Source organism: Pelmatolapia mariae, linkage group LG10_11 (genome assembly GCF_036321145.2).
Source record: "Pelmatolapia mariae isolate MD_Pm_ZW linkage group LG10_11, Pm_UMD_F_2, whole genome shotgun sequence".
Taxonomy (NCBI): domain Eukaryota; kingdom Metazoa; phylum Chordata; class Actinopteri; order Cichliformes; family Cichlidae; genus Pelmatolapia; species Pelmatolapia mariae.
The window spans coordinates 46,657,138-46,679,363 of NC_086236.1; the positions used below are offsets into that span (position 1 = coordinate 46,657,138).

Below are 22,226 nucleotides of genomic sequence, written 5' to 3' on the forward strand. Positions count from 1 at the left end.
CACATTCACCCAATGTATATACTATATATATATATATATTTATAATGTTATTCCTCTACCCCCCCCCCCCCCCCTTTTTTTGCACATGTTGAGGAGCGTGTCAGGATACATTTCACTGTGTGTTATACTTGTATAACTATGCATGTGACAAATAAAGAACCTTGAACCTTGAACCTTGAATTGAAGTGTGACTGAAAGTAAAAAGAAACGATTCAACAGCGATGTTGGGTTTGTGAAAACTGCACAAACTGCAAAGACAAGAGGCAGGGCTTACAGCTGAGGTAGTAGTTTTAGCTCTTATTTGATTAAATCCAAATTTAGTACACAGATACAGTAACAAGCCTCTTCCCATCTGGAATAAATTTTTCATTTCATGACCACCTATCAGCAGAGGGAAAATTGTTTTTCTGTAACAGGACCAGCCTTTTCAGAGTGACAATCAATGAGTCCTGCATTTGGTGCATTTATAATTCACTAATCTATTCCCCAGTGAGACTGACGTCACTTGTCTGTGTCTTTGTGCGTATGCTTGGTACTGATACATGTGAGCACTATTTCTGGGTTACTTTTTTCCCCACTCACACTGTGTTTGACCAAAGCAGGGCGATTGTAATTGTTTGTATTCAAACGGCGTTCTAATGTCACAGTACAACTCCTGCTAAAGAGAGAAAATGAGATTGGGAAAGATGTAGAGAGTCTGCATTTAAATGTTGTTCAAGATTTATTTCAGGTTCTACAAGGATGCACATAAGCAGTATTAATGAAGGGGTACAATCTAATAGTACATTATGCTAACCTAATTTAAATATGTTCCTTAATTATGTATCCTCTGGCTTTAGTGGCTACCATTTTGAGTATTTGTATACCTGTTTTTCAGTGAGGATGACTCTGCCCAGCAGCTGGTCCTCCAGTCCTCTCATGGTGACAGTGAAGTCAATGATGGAGGTGCGAGCACTGATTTCAGGAGTGTAAGCCGGGTTAGGCAGCTTGGTGGTCATATACAACCTGAAGCCCTTCATCACATCCACTTCTTTGTCACCAAGCTTCACCTGCAAGAGGGTGTATGTGTGTTACTGTTTAGAATATTAACTCTTACAAATAACATAATAAAGAGCTCAGAGTTGGAATTACTGGTTGGAGTTCTGGTTTTCCATTGGACATTAATCTGGGTGTATTTGGATGCTAAAAGTTCATATAGAGTACAGAATTAATTTACAGTGTTCTCATTTGTGTTTTCAGGAAATTGGAATTGTTCAAATCTTTATTAGCAACACAGAAAAGACATTTGCGCACAATATCAATGTTTTTTTTGTTCAAAAGTGCAAACCATTTTTTCCATTAAAAACATATGAATGTCCTGTTGTACCCAGAGTCTACTTCCAAAGCTTAATTTGGCTAATGAAACCAAAACCACTCAAACTGTGATCTGCAATTTTCCCAACTAAAATTATCTTCAACATTACATAAAACTGAAGCTGCAATAGAGTCAAAATCGGTGCATTTCACATCTCAGGAACAGGAAGCACTCTGCAAAAGTATGCTGCAATTTCAGCCTTCATCCTGTAAAATCATTTGATTTGAGCAATTTTTTTATTTTTTTTATTTTTTTACTAACATGCCCCCAAAAACCCACAACTCACGCAATAGCATCAGGTAGCGACGGTTTGTTTATTTCGCCCAACAAAATAATATTCACTCAAATCAACCCACATCCCATCTGCACTGGCTCAATGCTCCACAGCATTAGAATGTGAGCTAATACAGGATACCGAATGCACTTTGTGTACTGTATTTAATTTGATGTTACTTTAACAACTGATTGAGTTTAATTTATGTGGCGAATTTAACTTGCTTGGCATCAACAAAAATGATGGAAATAAAAAAGAAAAGGAAGTTTCATTATGCAACAGAAGTCTGTTAAAGTATCGACACTTGCCCTTGTTCTAAGTGGTGACATATTGAATGTTTGTTTCCCTGAGTATGTCTTAAAAGGACTGAAGTACTATATTTTATTGTATTTTTTGTTAATGTAGCTTTCAAAACTGTCTGAATACCCAAAGCAGAGTCAAGAGAACCAACTGTGCCTTTTTGACAAGATCTAATGATGCCGACCTTCTATAAAAACCAGCAAAATAAAGGAGGAAAAAGTACAGTGTACACTGCACAGTGTAAACCATTTTCCCAGACTTACCAAGCACATTTTAATCTGTCTCAAAATAATTAATATGATCTAGGAAATGTGGTCTGGCTGCCAATGATACTCATACTTAAAACTCTCTTCCAGCCGACACTACCTGTGCAGTGTCAGCGAGAGAGCTTGTTTTTCTCTGTCTGAGCTTATCAAGTCCTATCAGTCCAGATGTGACAGCTGGCGTGCCAAGGAGAAGCTGGCAAATTCCCATCATACTGACCACTAGTCTTTGAACATGCCTGCCCATTTCATACCCTTCTAACTAAAAGTAAAATCTAACACGTGGATCTAAGTAGGATTATTTCGTTCTGTGTTGTTACCTTGTAAGTGGAGCCAGTTTTGATGAAGTTTTTCTCAAGTATGTTGTCAAGTGCAGGGTCCAACTCCTCCCCCACATCCTCAATCAAAAGGGGTCGACCAAGAGACAAACTATCCTCTAGGTGGTTCTTGAAGTACTTGTGATTCAGTGAGGTGATCTGAGATCAGACAAGAAAATACATTTTAAAATGGTAATTGTCTGATTTCAATGTGCAGTTTGGATGACCACCACCACAGAGCCCAATATTGTCCTGAGGATATGAAATAAATGGGCTAAATGTGAGACGCATTTTACAAAACAGACAAAAATATTGATTTTACTGTACAATACAATAACCTTCCTATGTGACCTCAGCAGCAATAATATTTGTCTCCAACAGTAGGAGACACATGTGTGGTTTCCTCACTTTTCCTTCAAAGCTACAAAGGTCAGCCTCTATGTGCGGATTCTGACTATTCAAGCTAACAAAGAATTGCTTTTCAAGTGAGCCATTTTTAGAAAAAAATAAATAAGCCTTTTCTAATGATGTGACATGAAGAAAGGGTTGAAACCTACCGCTGGAGGAAATGTGTCTCCAGGATGCTCATAATGGGATTTCAGAATGCATTCACTCGGCTTAGAGATTGCCCCTAACAGGGTCAGCGACTTTTGCTTAGCTTATTATGTCTGCAGAATTGGTGGTAGTTTTCTTGTGGGGGGTTTTGACATTGTGCTCTGTATACTGGACAGCAGGAAGGACCAAGGGCAGAAAAGAATTTAGGACCACAGTTACTAACAAGCAATGATGATCCACAAGGCCAGTAACATTGTGGGGATGGAGCTGCACTCTCTAAACGTGGTGTCAGAGAGAAGGATGTTTTCCAAGATAAGGACAATGCTGGACAATACCTCCCACCCACTCCAGGACGTGCTGGCCAGTCACAGGAGCACGTTCAGTGAGAGACTGAGATTACCCGAATGCACCACTGAATGACACAGGAAATCATTCCTGCCTGTGGCTCTCTCTCTGTAAAATTCATGAATCTAAACCACCAGTACACACTGCAGTAGTTGCACACCCTTATGATCTGCACATCCTATACAGGAATATAAGGGCACTGCAATTTCAGCTTTGTCTATATTCAATGTTGTCTAATATATTGGGATATTTATAATTGGAGCTATTTTCATTTATTAGAGCTGTTTTGTTCTATTTTTAAATTAGTATTATATTGTATTATTTAATTGGTACTTTAACTTGGTAGTAACTGTTCTTACTTGGAACTGTGAACACACAATTTCCTCTAGGATTCTGATTCTGATATTAGAGGCCACTAAAAATCAAAATGGGCACAGGACATTTGGACTGGTGAAGAAGACTTGGTATAATGCAAAAGGCTGCATTACGGATGGATGAATGGATGCATTCATTTAACCTTTATATGCTTCAGACATTGAAACAAAATTGTAGAAGATAGTTTTGCGAACCTGTAGCTCATTCTTGGCTTCTTTGTTCTTGATCCAGATTTTTCCCTGTGTCTGTGGGTCAATAAGGAGGGGGAAGCGGGCCGCTTTGGTTACAATAATGCCATTGTGAATGGACAGGTCATCATTTGGCAAACCCTGTAAGACACAACATGAATAAATGGTGAGGGTCAATCTTGATGCTTAACAGTATCTCCACCAATGATAAATAGTCCAGCAATCAATGTTTCCTGGGATCCTCGTTTGAAAGATAAATAAAAAATACTAGCAGCTACCAGTGCTACCCATCAGCCTTTTAGTAGCACCTAGGGTATCAGTTTAAAAATCCTAAATTGTCTGGTTTTCAAGTTATCTTATTTACAAACTGGGCGTCCACACCACCCGGTTGGCGACCCAGCAGACTGACAACAACACCTCATCAGCTTTTTACTGCTGAGGGGTAAAAAAAGAAATATGACTGTTAACATGAACTAACATTTACACAAACGTTAAAACAACTTAAGCTAACAAAAATGTTAGCGGAGTAATCTGGGTCCAAAACTCCGTTGCTTCAGGTCCCAAAGTCGAACAAACAGTGCACATCACTGAGAGTTAAAAACTGTCTAAATTCTTTCATATTTAATAAAATGATCAGCGTTGCTGATTTACCAGGTGTAACAAATTCGTTTAATATACAGGCATCCATGAAAACAGAATTTATAAGATTATAGTTATAGGTTAGATTAGAGTTATAGGTTAGCAGGAAGTTACCTCGCTAGTTTCTGTCTAAACATGATACCATGTTCTGACTGAGAGATTTCTGAAAAAAAAATTAAAACATACAGCTCTGCTATCGCTGCCAGCATAAATGAAGACAGAAAACTAAACAGCAGTGATGCTTGTAGGTAGGGCTGTTCATATAAGGATATGTATCGTTTCATTTTACGCTATTGTTTGTTTCGTGGTGTCACAAAATAAACTGTTTACAGCAATATTTTTGATCGTTTTGATGGTCACTGTAGTGGCTATATTAATTTCTTAAAGTTCTCTCTTTCTCTTATATTTAACCACATTATGGATGCGTTGTCGTTAGCAACAATGACGGTAAAACCATCGCGTGTCCGCTTGTTTATTTTCCACATAAGCCTTTCACAATAAAGCTCCAGATCCTGTTGAGACTTTTCAAAATAAACTGAACCACGTGAAAGAGTATGCAGAGTGTTTAGGATGAGAAGCAAAAAAGAGCCGTCAGGTGCTAAAATATAAACCTTAGACTCAAACGTTAGAACAGGCTTTTCCCCGCAGCACGCCGTGTAATAAATACTCACAAAGAAAACGGCGGCCGTTACAACGTATGTCTAAAAATGTATAGCTTCATGCATCGGTTAAAACACTCGACTCCAGGTACACTACGCCCAGCTGGAAACACTTCAGGCAAGTCGAGCTGCCCGAGATTCACAGAATTTACAGAAAATGTAATTGTTTTGTAATTTATATGGTTATCGGACGATAGATGTCTTATATCGGGAAATGAGATTTTGGTCATATCGCACTGCCCTACTTGTAGGGTTATTGAAGTTGGGCTTGCTGGTATATAATGCTGTGCTACCTTACATGTGGCATTAATATGTAAAAACATCTCTAGTTGGCAAAATAGATCACTGACCTGAAGGTTCCATTCACTAACAGTGGGCGCATCAATGAGCAGTTCAGTCAGATTGAGGTTGTTACCAAACGGGATGCAACGTTGCTTCAGCTCTCGCTGCCAGTCGTTCAGCAGAAGGTTACGAAACTCCTGATTGAAAGGTCCTGAGTAAGAAAGAAAAGCTGTGGCCAGAAGAACATCACCTGGAACAGGAACAAGCGTTGTTACGTATACATACTTATCAGTACACATCAGTGTATCAGTTACATATTAATCAGATGTGGCACTGCCTATGCACTGAAATGAGAACATGCCGAAATATTAGTGGGGTAATTTTAAAAGTGCAAGAAATTCCATGTCAAACAGTAGCATCACGACTATCCCGCTGATAAATTAAAAGCATTAGCATACAATAACGACATGACACATTAAGGTTATAACTCCAAGTATAACTGCATCATCAGACAGAGATTTTTCACTTCACATTATTCATCCACAGAACATTTCCCATATCACACAAAGAACTTTATATTATTATGATAGATAATTGTTATTATGTTGCAGAGGCTAAATCTGTGTTTTTGAAACCTGCTGTGAAACCCACCCACGAGCCGTTTGGTTTGGACAGCAAACTCTTTGCTCTGTTCCGTCCATCTCTCCTTCTCGCCAGCGAGACCGCTGATGAGACTGGACGCTGTCTGCATCTTGTGTCTGCAGCGCTCAGCATCCTCCAGCAGCGTCTGATGGGAAAGGGGCCCGCAAACAGGTCAGTAGGTTGATGTGACTATTTAGCCTTGTGTGTCTGTCCAAGTGTGTCTGCCTCTATCCAAGTCTTATTCCACCATCTGCACATTCATGGATTAAACCCCTAAAAGCTCATCTCTGTTCATCAGAATTACATACCCGCCATCTTTATCTAACTTAGTACGCATGAATCTAAGAATATTTGCCTCTACCTCTTCCCTCAGCTGCTCACCAGTGAACTGCCCCTCACTGCATGCGCAAGCCACACTTTAGGCTTTTTTGCTTGACAGAGAGGGACACAGTGCCCTTCCACACTGCTGAAGTGTGTGCTTTGTTAAGCAGGAGAGAAAAACCGAGGGCTTCTTCTGTAAATCAAGAGGACTATAAAGGAGAGGTGGTGCTGTTCCAACAGGTCACCGGAGAGAAGAAGTTGTGTGATGTGTCAGGAACACAGTGACTTGGGCAAAATAAAGAAAATGCTAGGTGTTAAATCTGTGATTACAAACAAATGCAGACAGATTAACACGCCCTGGGAAGCTTGTATTGCCCCAAGCTATTGTTGTTAATGTTATCTTCACTTTATCTGTCTTCTTTTGCTTTCCAGGACTCATTTTTAAAAAATATATTTTACCACTTTATAAAGGGGAAATATTGAAAAAGGCCTGTGGCCTGTGCTATGAAGCAGAATTTCATCTTATCCTGGTACTTTCAGGGCTAACCCTGGGTTTTTTGTATTGTGAAGGTGGTTTACTTCTTACAGAGTTATATCACCATGGTAAATTATGCTGCAAATCTAACTCGCCTTTTAAACATAATTGAATAAAACACTTGATTACAGTCCATCAGATTCTGTTTAGATCATCAGTATCTTAATGACTGAGCTATGATATTTTTAAGCATGTTAACTTAAACAGTATTTTGTCAGCATTTATATTCCCCACTCGCCCTGCAGTCAGTATTTGTGATTCAAGCTCGGGTCCTCTATCAGAGGCCTTGGAGCTTAAAGCTCCTGCATAGTATCTTAGCTGTTCTTAGGACTGCACTCTTCTGAACAGAGATCTCAGCTTCGTTCCTAGGATTTGCTGCGAGTGGTCTGATTACTACAGGTACCACTATTTCCTTAACCCTCCACATCTTCTCTAGGTCTATGTCCTTATTTTATACAAACTAAAACAGCTGAATGAGCATCTTCCAAGTTTGGTGATTTCATCATTTTTGTCAGGGGTTGCAAAGTCTTTACTTCTTGGTCAGATTATCTGTTTCCCTCCCATGAGCCTAGTGTTCCCAGGCTTCATCCAGAGAGCCATCTAGATTTCCAGTTCTTTTTTTCTTTTTCTGTTTTTTTGCCTTTTATTGTTTAGTTATGGACTTCGACTGCATTCCTAATAAAGCTTGCTTTCTGTTTTACATCGAGACTTTGGTCTTCACTTGGAGCCACTCCTGTCCATCATCAACACCAAATGCCTTTGCAACGAGCCTTTCAGTCTCACTTTTAGCCCTGGAAGATGAACAGTCTCTGCATCTTAATCATGACATTATAACCTGTTCCCGTCCTGGTCTCTTAATCAGGGAGTCTTGATTCACTTGCTGTTCCATTAAGATGTTACATTTCATGTCACAAAGTGTACTGAACATGGGAAAACACAGACCAGATGCTCTCACAGACCTCCACAGAGGATTAACTGGTGTTACTCAGTCACTTCAGTAACTAAGGTTCAGTCCCTTTTTTCCTTTTTGCCAGGCTGTCACAGATCTTATGGTATAATTGTCAAAGTACATACTGCAGTTTATAATAATATTGTTATTACATCAGTGGCACATTAATATTCTCAAAAAACATTTTGCTTTCTTGAAGAACATGGGAAAAAATATCATGTAACAAATAATAAACTATAGTAATTGTTGCACTTCCAAATAAAAGATAAAGGTATTAAATTCCCAAAGTGGAAGGAGCAACACACGGGTTTTGTGTACTGAACTAAATTACAGTTGTGTTTTGATGAAGTTGCTGACCTGTTTCTCCATCATTGCTTTCTCATACTCCCCCTGTACCACATCAAGCTCTGCCTGCTTGGCATCTAGCTCAGCCTGAGCTTTCTGAAGGTCCGCATTAGCTATGGTCAGACGATTCTCCTGCACGGCCAAGTTAGCCTAGAAAAGACAGAGAGAAATAATGAAAGAGTGCCGGGGGGGAAGGAGCTGTGATGGTTTGTTTGTATGTTTGCTTTGTTTTTTGCACATTAATAGTTTCAGGGTTAATGGTACATTCTCTGGTGAGATTGCTAAAAAAAAATCGAAAAGAAAAGAAACCTAATGAGGTGAGGATTAAAAACAATGGAACAAAGAATTTGTGAAAAACAGAGAAAAAGTAATTAAATAGTTAAATGGTTAGTGGGGTGCCAGTTTAGCTCACAGCATGCGCAAGCCACAAAGGTTAAATGCAGCAGCCAGGGTTCAACTCTAACCCATGGCCCCTTGCTGTGTGTTGTTCCCCACTTTCCTGTCTATTTACCAGTGTGCTATCTAATAGAGGCAGAAATGTCTGAAAATGGTTAGTAAGATATTTTAGAAGAATGGACATAAACACTGAAAGAAAGAGTTTGAAGATGACAGAAGTCAGCAAAAAGATAGTTTGTGTATAGAGCTAGGTTTGTAGAGAAAACACTGAAGCTCAAGAGCTTTGGAGAAAACTTGAGAGTGTGCTTGGTGTGGGATAAGGAAAAAACATAGCTATTTAATATTAATTGACATCTGAGGGGAACATCCCTTCTCATCTTTCTGCATGTCTGTCCATTCGACTGTATCTCTGTATCCAGCTTAAAGGGAAAACACCACTGGGCTCCAAACCAGAAAATCTGTTTTGCAGGCTGTGCTCCACAAAAGGTCAAAATAAAACAACAGCGCCAAGAGTTCTCAGGGAGGTTGTACAAAACATATGAAAAACAGTGTGTGCGTGTGTTGATGTGTGTATATGTAGCTGTGTGTGAGTGTGTTTGGAGGGGGATAAGGGAAACAAAGTGGAAAGAAGGAAAAAGAAATTGGTGGCTAGAGCAAAAAGAATAGAATGCAGTTAAGAAAAGAGAGAGGTGTTGAATGAGAACTAACAACAAGGGTGACAGCAACAGATGTCATCATCAGGCAACATTTCCAAAAGCATAAATGTACTCTGTAAATGCCTTTAAATGACTATGACCCATCAGACATTCACACCAGCTTGTATTTACTTGTAGTTAACTGAGTGGGTGATTCTTCAGAAGAATTTTACCTTTTGTCTTGGTGAAAGCACATGTTACAGCCATGGGTCACTTCGCTCCTTCATCTGGTGTGATTAGCCCTGTCTGTTTTGTATGCTTATTAGCATGTGCAAGCCCCTGTTAATGATTGGTGCCTGCACTTGTCTCTCATCCTGCCTCCTGGCCTGCTCTGCGTTCTCTCACGAATGACAGGACAGTTGCCCCAGTGCAGTGGTTCAACTGGAATACAGCACTAATCACAGCAGCAGCTTTAAAAGAGCTGCCACTTTGCTATTCAGGACAGTGTGAACAACATGCCATGCTGTGTTTCCTGATTGCACGAACTAAAGATTGCTTGTTAGCTAGTTTTGTATTGTTTGTAGCTAACAAGCTTCTGCAAGCAACTCTGTGTAGTGCTTCTCATGATTCTGTAACCTCTTCCGTTGACCCAGCTTGGCACACTCATCCAACTAGAGACACTCGGTTTAGAGGGTGACTAGTTAAGTAAGTTTGTCCCTTTAAAAAAATGATAAGTAAAAGAGAGATTAGTTGAAGTAAAGTTCAGTTGCTTCTGGTTAGAAAGCGGTCATTGGCACTCTCTGGCATCTTTATATCCACTTTTCCATCGTGTTTAGACTACATTATCTCTAAACATATTTTCTATATTTCTATATTTTTTTGACCAAATAATTTTCTGTTTTGGAAGAATTAACTGCTGAATAAGGTAAGGCTGAATATTAACACTTTAGAAACGTTCTAACATTGAAAATGTTAGCTCCTTTTTCCCCAAAAACAGCCACAGATCAAGAAAATGTTTGATTTAAAGGTCAATCATGGATGCAATACACTTAACCGTTTTTCTTTTTGTTAAACATTTTACTTCACCTTTAGTGGCTGATTTTGCTGATCCATTTAGTTGTCAAAAATGGCACACACAAAAAAATGACAAAAATAAAGATTTATTATGTTTGTATTTTATCTCTGGGGTAAGCATGAAGGTGAGAGAAGGCTCAGCTGGTAAGCTTTTAGCTTACACAACTTGTGATGTGTGATGCTGTGCAGTATTAATCAAGACTTTGCACATATTTTCTGCAGATATCAGATCTGGGTGTGTGGATTTAATAATTCACAGGGATTCCAGAAACGGTGACATAAAGCTAATAAATAGTGCAGTCTGCTGCATAAATAAGGAAAAATAGATTATATCAGTCTCTTGGATGTAATACAAAAAAGTGCTTCCCTTCAGTTGTAGAAAGCATGAAGAGTGTCTAAAATGTAATCTTTTTATTTTCAGCTCATGCCAGATTATCAACAAGATGTTTCACTGTATTGGATAAAATGAGGATGTCATGATCTTAAAAGAAGTATTTTTATATTTTCTCACACATAGTAAATCCTACATTATAGGATAACCTAAATTCACAGATACTGATTAGTATGGTCTCGCCCCACCCAGCACTCTCTCACTCACTCTCACCCAGCAGTCTTTGAGTACAAAGAGTCTGAGGAAATCCATTTTCAGGCTTGTATCACAGGATTAAATCACATAAGCCCTGAAAATCTGAGATGCACCCAATGTTTATAATCAGTGGATAAATACTTCTGAATTTTGCTGCACTTCAAACTTCTACCATCAGCAAATTATTGCTGCTGCAGTCTGGAAATGGAAATATGTTTCTTTTTGTGCCTTTGTGGCTTGTGGCTTTTCTGCAGAATGAAATGTTTCATATTCATCAGATTGGGAGAATAGTCCAAAAAGTGTGTGTGTGTCCCTAATGTTACACATTTTAGGAGGCGTTTCATAATACATATTTGCAAGGATGAGTTTAACTTACAGATGCCAACTGGTAGTCAGTGGAATAGTAGATAATTCAGTTCACTTTCTGCTTTTCTGAGGAACCACTCTACTAGATCTACAATACTGTTTGTTACCTTCAAGGGCAAGACCTCCTTGTTGATGGAAAAGAAGGAGGCCATGGCTTTGGTCCAGGATGCTAGGCCAGCTACATTGCCACACACCCTCTTGGCTGTTTCAATGTTGTAGTCAGGCATTTCGAAATAAGGCTGCAGGAGCTCCACAGTTTCCCTATTAATGCTGTCCTTGGGGAATTGCTTCAGGAGGGAAAAAGAGGCAGAAAAAACAGAATGAGTATGCGGTGGTTTAATCTGGGACTTATTTCAGCCTGTGCATTTAGACAAATGCTGAAAATGCAAATCTATGCAAAGGTATACAAAACCAGAGTAAATGAAAAACATACATACTGAAAGGGACAAAGACAGAAAATAGAGCCTGTACTCAATTGAGACCAAAATTGCATCAGGATGAAAAAAAAACTATTTAAATCAGGGCATCAATGGGTTATGTTTAAAATAAAAGGTGTTTACAAATAAATATTTTAATAAGACATGAACCACTTTTATGGAAGTGCAGAGAATAAACTCTTAGAGTCTAAGTTTAGTCCTTTCTATTATGTAGAATGTAGCTTTCATTCATGTTAAACATGGCAAATAACACAAAGCATAAATCCTGAATCATGTGTTGAGATAATATGAGCACTTCAGTCTTAACTATATACAAATTAAATAAATGTTACTGCACCTGCAGACTGCCCAGGAAGTTTCCAGCAGTCATGAGTTTTAATGACTCCTGCCATGAAGGAGTGTTGCAGTTCTTCTCTGGGTCAACTTTCACAGGGTTGACCTTCCTCTGGAAGAGCAGCAGCACGCAGTCCATGATCCGCATGATGAGGTGAGGGGGGCGACCAAGTGTCCGTACTGTGGCAATATCCGACGGCTTAATTGTCTATGTGGGCAAAGAGGACAAACGGAGAGCGGGAGAATTTAGAACAGTCATTTACTGTATGGCATGACCCCGATGGTAGAGCTGGAAACATGTGACAAGTAAGTCGAGTAAGGATTTGACTCCAGCAAACTGGACAAACGCAGAGCATGTTAGGAGACGATTAGAGCAGCGCGTTACTATGACGAGAACAAAGAATAAATCATTTGTTTCTCATTACCATGTTCAAAGAAGAGACAGATACATTAATGAGGATTATACCTAATTCTCCAGTTTCAGAATATAAAAGCAGAGGTGTGCAGAGAAAATATAACCAGAGGCGCTACTAAGAAGAGACAGAGGGAAATAACACAAAGACTGTAAGTATAAACTGTGGCAGAATGAGAGGAGTTCAGGAGAGGGTGACACAGGATTACCTCCAGGGACTGATTAAAACAAGAGACAGCAGACCAGTAAAGAAAATGTTCCTGTGAGAACTGTTCGGCTGCTTTACTCTCTTCTTATCTTTTCTTTTTTTTGCACTTCTCATTTCTGTTCTCTCCTCCTTGCTCCATTTCCACTCAGTCCAAGCCTGAATTTCCCACTAGAGTGTCAGCCAGCAGACAGTCTGGGTTATCATGTACTTCTACTTTCACTAGCCTATATCCTCTATTCTCCTACAGCTTCTTATGAAAATCTCTTACTAAGCCTATTGTAAGAAAAAAAAATCATCACTCCAGTTCAGCAAGTACTATAAAAACAAAACTATTTTATGCTTTACTGCCATCATTAATCCACTGTAACTATTAGCAAATCAGCTCCTTTTGTATGACAAGGAAATGTTATAGAATGGTACTGTTACCTTGAGTTTGCACACACACAAACTTGGTCCTTTTAAAGGCTGGGTGAATATCCAAATTAATCAGGAAAGGGAACCTGTCTGTGAATATTTTAATGTGACAGTGTGGTATGAAAAGCCTGAAGAAAGGAAACATGAATTCCTTCAACTCCTCTGCCACTAAAACTGATGCTCTTGAATAAGTTATAAAATATCTTTTACTTTAATCTCGCTATACTGCAGAACACCAGCAACATTAGGAAGTGTCCTGGGTTGTCTGTTTAGAAATCCGATGTTTCTATATGCAGTTGCACGATAACATTTTTTTAAATCAGGGAAATGCCACAGGAGATCTGCATGCAACCATCTACCCAGGAGGACAGCTTTAATTACAATGCAGCTAGAGGCACCAGACGACCATACTAAGTTTAGACACACCAGGACAGTAAGGCTGCAGGCAGAAACATTCATACAGCTTCACACATTAAGTCACAGAGGGCTTTAAGTGGCACCCTGAAGCAATACATAGTTAAAGAGCAGGAGAAATCTAAATTGAGTAAATGTAAGTCACACATTAAAGCACAAAAAGACTGCCCTCACTTTTTTAAATACTCAAGTTATATTGTAGGGTTAGATCATGAAGGCAAAAGCAAACATGCTTTGCTTCACTGGATCAAACATGCTTACATTCACCCCCCTAAAGCTGTGACACAGGAAAAACTTTTTTATGAGTGAAATAATCTAATAGCTACAAGACTCATGGTGTCTACAGGATGAACTTTGATGACTCTGGTGATCTCCCGCCTTTTTTCACTGGCACTAACATTAGGGTGACATTTGGCTCATGAAAGCCAGTTCAGACAACAATGTCATGTTGCTGTTGAATGATTAATTGTAATCATTTTTCCAGCACATTTTGTAATCTTCAGATCATTTTAATTTGTCTAATTAAGTGATTTATGATCAACTACTTGCAAAACTAATTATCCTATAATACACCCCCCCACCCCCGGTCCAACACACACACACACACACACACACATACACTCACATTACCGCCAATGTGGTACTCAAAAAAATACTCAGGTTTAACATTTAAACTGAAATGGTTCGTGTAGCATGTTGTGAATCTCTAGCATGGCTATAGGCTCTGAGTGATTTAAAACAAAACAAACCAAAAAAAAGACGTCTGATATGTCCACCTGAGAAAATTAAGTCTGGAGGGAAGCCTTGGAGGCATGTATTCAACATTGCTGTTTCAACATCCCATACCTGCAGCGCAGCCTCTGCCTCCTCGAGAGCTGGCCGGGCAGCTTCGAGTTTCTCCTCAGCGATGGCCTTGTCAGCTGAAATGCTGTCCACAATGGCCTGCGCCTTGTCCTTCACCTTTTGTACCTCTACCTTCACTCGCTCTGCTGCCTGGGCTTTTACTGTCACCTCCTTCAACACCTGCACAAGAAAACAAACACACATTATAAGTGACAGAGAAATGATTTGAAGCTGGTAGACTTTCTCAGCTGAGAAAAGATCGTAAGTGTGGTTAAGTAGAAAACAGAATGCTCAATCCAATGGGAGATGGCAGATCTGAGCATTTTTAACACTGAAGAGGCTCTACCTGATATAGAGGTCTCTGTATAACAAGAGTGAGCGTTCACCAATGGAGAAAAAAAAGAGACGGCTTAAACTGCTTCACTTATACTGAAGCATGACTGTAAAAAATACACATTCGCCCCATTAAACATCAATTTCTCTTATTTCACACACTGCAGGAGGGTAATTTTACGCAACAATACAATATTCCCAAAACAATCACTGGAAAGCCTGATTCCCAGCAACGGACAGAATAAACACTTCATCTCTTCATTCTGTGTTCAATTTCTTCTTTATGCATGAAATGTTATATTAGTGTCTAATACAAACTAGCATTAGTTCATAGACCGTGTTGCTGTTTTAATACAAATGCAACAAAAAAGCCAGCTGAAGCATTCTGTATGCTTTTTGAACCTTAAACCCACACACATACAAATACAAATACTTTGTAGACACATACCTCCCTGTCTACAAACGTACCATATCAGCCTTGTCATTGGCAATCTGTAGCTCCTTCTCTTTCACCTCCAGTTCTTTGCTGAGAGCTGCCACAGACACCGATGCCTCCTTCAGCTTTTGGAGACCAGTATTCATCCTAAAGAGGAGAAATTTTGAATACAGTTGATCAAGTCAAATATGATTACAGCAAACTTGTTGCTTCTGTGTACTATCTGTCTACTATCTGGGTTTCTGTTTGCTTAAATGGCAACAAAACTTGGATATGTTATCATTTGCACAACATTGTTGAACTCATTTTGAACAATTTACCTGTTGGCCAAAGTCTGAACTTCAGACCTCTTTTCTTTATAGATGGTTTTGTAGCCTTGAATGAAGGACAAATAAGACTTGGGTGTGACATGGGTGGAGCGTCGGTATCTAGATTTAAACAAATTGGGTTACATTAATACTGCAACATGCTAAATATTATGACAATCATCATGCGTTGCAGACACACATAAAACAATCTTCACATATATGCATATAATCTTCACAAACACACACATATATATATATATACTGTACCTCTGGAAGTAGTCCACACATTTCTCTGCTACACCATCCTGGAAGGAGCCCATGCACTGAACTACCTCACATTTAACCTGGGCTGAGCAGTCTATGTCATAAACAGACAGGAAGTGCTCTGAAACTGAAGGACAGGAAGAAACGAGACAGGACATTATTAATTGGAGAAAAACCTCAGAGAACGCAAAGAAAGTCGATATCTTATATTCATATAACAGCATCCACTTTGAAAACTGAGTATAACATGTACCGCATACATTTTTGAAAAGAAATGCGCGCACCAGACAGGTCACATTTGTGAAAATAAAACTGTCTGTTAAAAATACCTGCAACTAGTGCATCTTTGGGCCAGCGGCTGAACCAGTCCATGGTGCAACCAGAGATCAGCGCCGGAAACTTCAACGCTCGGTTCCGGAACTTCTCCCCAACAGGGGAAAAGCACAGAATGACGTGGAGATTATGTCGAACTCGTGACATGAAGTAATCGTACAGGTTTCCGTTGGTTGGAGGTCGCCGGGGAAACTCTCGCTTCATGACAGGGATGAGATCATTGAGGATATCATCTATTTCGTCACGGGCAAACAAGTTGGACACCTGAAGGCAGAAACATCCACTAATGTCACTGATACTCTTATTATTTGAAATCAATGCATCCATGTAACGTTAATGATGGACCTAACTGTAGTTCGCTCGTTTAACACTTTACTTAATTTCGGCTGTCGTCTCTTACAACTCATGGCCGCAGCGTTTTTTAGCTGCGTCCAACAACTGCCAGGTCCCGGCATACTTTTTTCAACAGGGGGGGTGTGATGAGCTGATGGAGCTCCGCTGTGTCTCATCCTCCCCTGCAGCCGCTCCCAAGCCACAGTACCTGTACTGCTGTGTATTTTAAAGCTCAAACATTTCTACTCCGATAATAGTGCCAACCAAATCTTTTACAGAGAAAGTTTTCATTCTGATCTGATCAAAGATTTCCCATACAGAGATCTAGCAGTTGCAGTTTTTAAATGCAGTGGTTAGCACTGTCACCTCACAGGAAGGCTGTGGGTGCAAACCTTGGATGTTCTCTTCAGATACAATGGCTTCCTCCCACAGTCCAAAGACGTGAATGTTTCTAACATTCATGTCTTTCCCTACACAATACTATGTTTTATTGACCATTTTTTAACATTATTTTAATTGGATCTTCTTCTTCCTCACACTTCATAATAGTTGTCACTTCTTCTTACCTCAACTTCTTTCCTTAGCAATTTCAGTAGAAGTAGTGTACATTGGTTGGCTGATGAACTAAATGTATGTGACTGCTGGCAAGAAATCTTGAAATGGTGAGTTTTAAAACAGCACGCTGTGTGGGTACAAGTTTAACCAAGTGGCTGAAGGTACGAGATTCACTGTTTAAATGTTTTAAGCTGAGTCATTTCTCCAAATCTCCAGTTTCCATGAGAGAGAACATGTAACTCAGATTTAAGAAAGTGAAACAGTGTCTTGGGGGACTATGTGGTGTTGTGGTAAGCAGCACCGTGTCCCTAACCATCTGTTACTCTCACAAAAACAACAATATCACACTAACAGCTTGCTTTTCCTTTTTGTTTCTCATCTCTGTCACTTTCTCTCACACACAAACATCCTAATACTACTGCAACACAAACTCCCTTCTACAACCAAACACAAACATAACCTACAAACCTCTCACCTACACACAAACAATAATAAAAAAAACCCCAATGCCGTTCTACCCAGTTCACCACTTAAATTTACCCCCCCTGGTAATGCAGCTGCTGCTTAAACTGTTATCAAGCCATGGAGGCAGAAGAAAAGGTGACACGGGAGCAGGGGGAAAAGGTCAAAGATGAGGAGGAAACAATAATACTATTATCAGGCAGACAGCGAAATAGAACACGCAGACACGTTTACATACACGAGATTAGAAAAGAGGAAGTTCCGGTTGAAAATGTGAAGAAAAGAAGACAAAAAGATGGGAAAAGAAATAAGAAATAATTGAAAGAAGGGAAAACAAGTGGGAAACTAACAGGGAAAAAGCAACTGCATAGCTCTTATCATGGTGTTCCCATAGTGTTAAATGTCAAATCCAATGATATCCACTGACTTCGAACAGTGTAAGAGCTTCAGCTTGGTGAGTGCTGGTAAACCTCACTTGAAGCTTAATACTTGTCACATGAATTGATCTGACTTTTAAAAGAACTCAGAGAACTCGCCCTCTTTTATTAAGTGACTTCCCGAATAACGAAATGTAAACATACAGGGTTCATTTCAATTCATACACCCCCCCCCCCCCCCAACTGTGTAAACAAACATGGAGAGGAGGAGCAAAGATGAGAAGGAAAGGGAAGAGAAAATATAACCAGCGAGTAGAGAGAAGACAGTAAGAAATGTGCATAAGAACTAGCGGGGAAAAAAATCAAAGGGCAGGACAAAGATGAAAACAAAATTCTGGGAGTGGAGAAAGAGTCTTTCAGCAGATGTAATGAAAAATGCTGTAGTACATAGAGGTGTACTTGTATGTGATTGTCCATTACAGTTTCATTTCATTACAAATATCAAAGAGAAAATAACTGCAACTCTGTTATAATGGTGAGGAAAATACACTTTTAAAATTGCACTGAACTGATATGACTTGTGCTCTCTTAAGATCGCATTCATGAAATGTTTACTGCACTCAAAGAGGAATGCAGTGCAAAAAAAAAATGTTGACTTCTAACATGCTTCTTTATCCTGCTCTTTTCCTTATCTTCTCACCCAGGCCCCAAGGTTTTTCATGTTAAAATAAAGTCCTTTCTCCCTAATGTCACCAAGTAATTGCTTGCAGAGGACCACTGTGATTCTCTCTAATATTTTAAGGGCTTGACCTCACAATTTTAAGCACCTTGAGTAGACTCGGGTTGCAAACTGATGATTTTTAAACAAAACGAAATTAAGCTGACTTGAAGTGAATATACACAGCTATCTGAGCGAGTACAACAGTGTGTAGGTTTTCCAAAACTATGTGTGACTGTTAAACAGCTGGTGCCAGCGCTTTCATAAAAAGATAATATGTAAATCAGACAATCATACTTGTGCCAAAGAATTCATGAATTGTAGTTTTCTAATAAACACCACCTTCTAATAAAGTCCACCTCTCCAGTAACTATATAGCAATTCTAAGGCAAATTACAAAAATGTAAATATAAAATGCATGCAATGTAAAACATTAAGTTTGTAAAGCATGCAAAGAAAAGCTGCAGAACAAAGACACCAATGGATTGAAAACGTGCTTAAGGAAGCACCAAGTAGCTTTCTGTACTGTAGTGCCTGACAGACCAATTACAGTAACGTTATCTAATATAAAATATCAGTATGAGTCATTCAGATGGACTATCAGACAATGAGACTCCAACCTCTTACTTAAACTTGGAACCATATATTTTTCAACACCAACACTAACTGAGCTCTGTAAACAGTTTTATAAACAGTTACAGTTTTATGGCAAGCTTAAATTTCAGACTTTCTGATTTAATTTTAGGGGATGAACACAAAACTTGCATTAAGTGTTGAGAAATTTCAGCCATTTAGCAGAAAAGTCAATGAAAAGTCAGTCAGTCTTTGTCCAAACCAGTCTAGAAAAGCAAGATTAGCTTTGGAAAAAAAACATTTTAGAGAATATATAACTAAGGTAAACCTGTATTATAAAGACAGGAAATAAAAGGTATGAATAACATTTTGAATGCCTTATGAACAGAGACTGAAGTGGCCCAGAATAAGCTAAAAGGCCATTCCAGCACCTTCAGCTAATGAGCAATTAAATTTAACAGAATGCATATTGGTGTCGCTTCCAGTGACGGCATGATACAGCTCAGTACATAATAAGAATGATTACATTTTTCAGTCTGCTTAAGCTCTCAGCACATTCCATATTTCATTCTTGACACTGTGATGGCTTTATGGTGCTGATATTATTAAAGTTACTAGCGCTAGCTAGAGTCTGTACTTGGCTGTATTATTGCGCTACAGAACAGGAGTTTGAATAAATAGAGTAACTCGTTTTGTTTTGCTTTGTCTTTTTTTTTTTTTTTTTTTTAAAGGTGGGTAATTTCGAGTAACTTTTCACATAATTCAACAAATATCAGAAAACACACAAACTATGTCTGCGCATTTTGCCCCAAAATTCATTTTAGAGTTTTTAAATCAGACATGATAAGTTGCTGACTTGTGTTTTTGGTGAAACATCTTGCAAAACAAACTGAAGTATTCTCCTTTATATTATTCAAAAGTTCCATGAAAATACTGCACTGGGCAGTTTGGTACAGTTTAGTGCAGGCTATGCCAGTTACTTTCAAACACTGTGTTGAAGTTAATAGCGACACACTAAGTTGGACTGGTACAGAGCAGGCTGTAGTGTGTTCATGGTCAATATTAGGCTACGTCAAGTGTAGCATACATGAATTTCTATTTAAGAAGATGATGAAGATTAGATTCATCTCGCCAAATTCCACCTTTTATACTACCTTTAAAATATCTTGGGGTTAGAAATCGGCCATATAGGTTGTGAAACGTGCTTATATCTTGTTGACTTCAGTTAGCTAAATCCACAAAGAGAAATGGATATCATGGTAGCAACATCACATGGCAGCTTATCAAATAAGAATCTACTAGTGCGCTCAAAACAAGTTATAATGTAACTTATATCTAAGTAACTGTTTCCCAAGCTATAACTCCTGATTACGAACCATAGGATATACTGTGATATCACCTGAAAAACAACAACAGAGCCAATGCAGTCCATGCACATGCACAGCACTGGATCACTACTGTCTATTAATGATATAAAAGAAGTAGAAGCATCCAGCTGCCTTTTTAAAGATACCTTAACCTCTCATCGATTATTTAATTTAAAACTATACAACTTGCAAACACTGCACACTGCATATTCTCTTGTTGTTCTGGTCTCAAGCCTTAACTGTGACCCACATTAAGTAGAGGATTATATTACTATGAATACGGATTATTTGAAATCTTTTCTCCTTGTGTGTGCTGCTGACCTCTCCAGACGACAGCACATTATTCATGTACTCCAAGAAGGACTCGTCTTTTATTTCGTTGTCAGTAAAGATGAAGCTGATGCCTTTTCCATGCTGGCCAGCTGTTCTGTACAAACTCTTCAGGTCATCCATCAGGTTGGATGTATTGTATGAGCTGGAAAAGAAAAGCATAAAAGAAATATGCACACCCTTTCTTCACTAATAACTAATTTTACAGCTTCTAAAAATCATCCATACGTAGTTAAATGCAATAAAAAAGTGCAGCAGCAGAAAACTAGATCGCACAAAAACTTTAATTCATCTATTTATGTGCCAATTTGCATGAAATTTCTCATGAGATTGAAGCTCAAACTACATTTATTGGTGAGAGCGGTTAAAAAAAAAAAAAGTGTCGGCGCACCAGTTTGAGGCTTGGACAATGAAAGTGAAGCACATCTTAGCTTGAAGGTTCACCTGCTTTAGTGTGTGAATGTCAAATTTATTGAATTATAAAGAGGCAGATAAAAAATAAGTTAGAGGGAAAATGGAAGAAGCTGCAAATTGGAGATATTAACTGCATAAACAACATGAGAGAGAAACCACAGTTTACTTTCTTCTGGTTCTTTAATGACTATCAGTGAGATGAGATACTCCATCCTGTAGTTAATAAGAAATTATAACAACAGCCCTAAGTGGCTGGGAGTTACGCTGTGACTGCCAGACTAGATACGCATTGCTGGTTATTAAAAATAAACACACCTGTTCCCAACTCAACCCAGCAAAAGTGATGAGTAGACCAGTTTGTAAAAGAAGAAATAATATTTGAGGACAAAATAATGCCAGTTTGAGAGCAATGAAGCTAGTTAAGCAAGATACAGGTAAAGAGTAACCTCTCCACTCAAGGGAGAAAAGCTGCTTAAGTGAAAAGTAACATTGCGTCAGCCATATGGATAAAGAGCCCGGACACAGACAGCATGACTACTAGCCACTCAGGGCTGCTGTGATGATAGAAATGCTTCTTTATATGCAGTCTAGTGTGCTTCTAAGAAATCACAGCAGTATATATACCAAAATAAATGCTTTTAAAAAATCTCTAGTAGGAATAATAGTGTTAGAATAACAAAGTTTAAAAGAAATTGTGTACATTAAAGCAACAAGAAAGTCTAAGTTACTGTACAGACAGAGGGAGAGAAAGAGAGTAAATTGAGTTTGCATGAAATAAGAGACCTATCTGTACTGGATGTGCATCTGAAAATCAGTTTTATGTGTGTATCAGAGAGAGCAGATGAAAAAGAAGGAAGGGGACACACAATAGAGGTATCTGTTTTCACCAGGGATAGCTGTGAAGCTAAGAGGACAAACATGTGGTTCATTAATATTAATAGGAAACATTAAAATCTGTTTGG

General features: G+C 38.8%; 1 protein-coding gene across 3 annotated transcripts in view; it reads right to left on the bottom strand.

Moving 5' to 3' along the window:
* Positions 1-22,226, bottom strand: part of dnah5 (dynein, axonemal, heavy chain 5) — a 91,031-nt gene that overhangs the window by 25,856 nt on the left and 42,949 nt on the right. For all 3 annotated transcript variants that reach the window (XM_063488497.1, XM_063488496.1, XM_063488495.1), the window contains exons 60-73: positions 20,842-20,995; positions 16,132-16,399; positions 15,806-15,929; positions 15,551-15,658; positions 15,263-15,377; positions 14,465-14,641; positions 12,175-12,378; positions 11,508-11,687; positions 8,356-8,493; positions 6,203-6,338; positions 5,620-5,801; positions 3,978-4,112; positions 2,512-2,667; positions 867-1,049 (exon numbers count right to left, since the gene is read on the bottom strand). In XM_063488497.1, the coding sequence (XP_063344567.1) occupies positions 867-1,049; positions 2,512-2,667; positions 3,978-4,112; positions 5,620-5,801; positions 6,203-6,338; positions 8,356-8,493; positions 11,508-11,687; positions 12,175-12,378; positions 14,465-14,641; positions 15,263-15,377; positions 15,551-15,658; positions 15,806-15,929; positions 16,132-16,399; positions 20,842-20,995 (2,260 nt within the window). The remainder of the gene's footprint in view (positions 1-866; positions 1,050-2,511; positions 2,668-3,977; positions 4,113-5,619; positions 5,802-6,202; positions 6,339-8,355; positions 8,494-11,507; positions 11,688-12,174; positions 12,379-14,464; positions 14,642-15,262; positions 15,378-15,550; positions 15,659-15,805; positions 15,930-16,131; positions 16,400-20,841; positions 20,996-22,226) is intronic.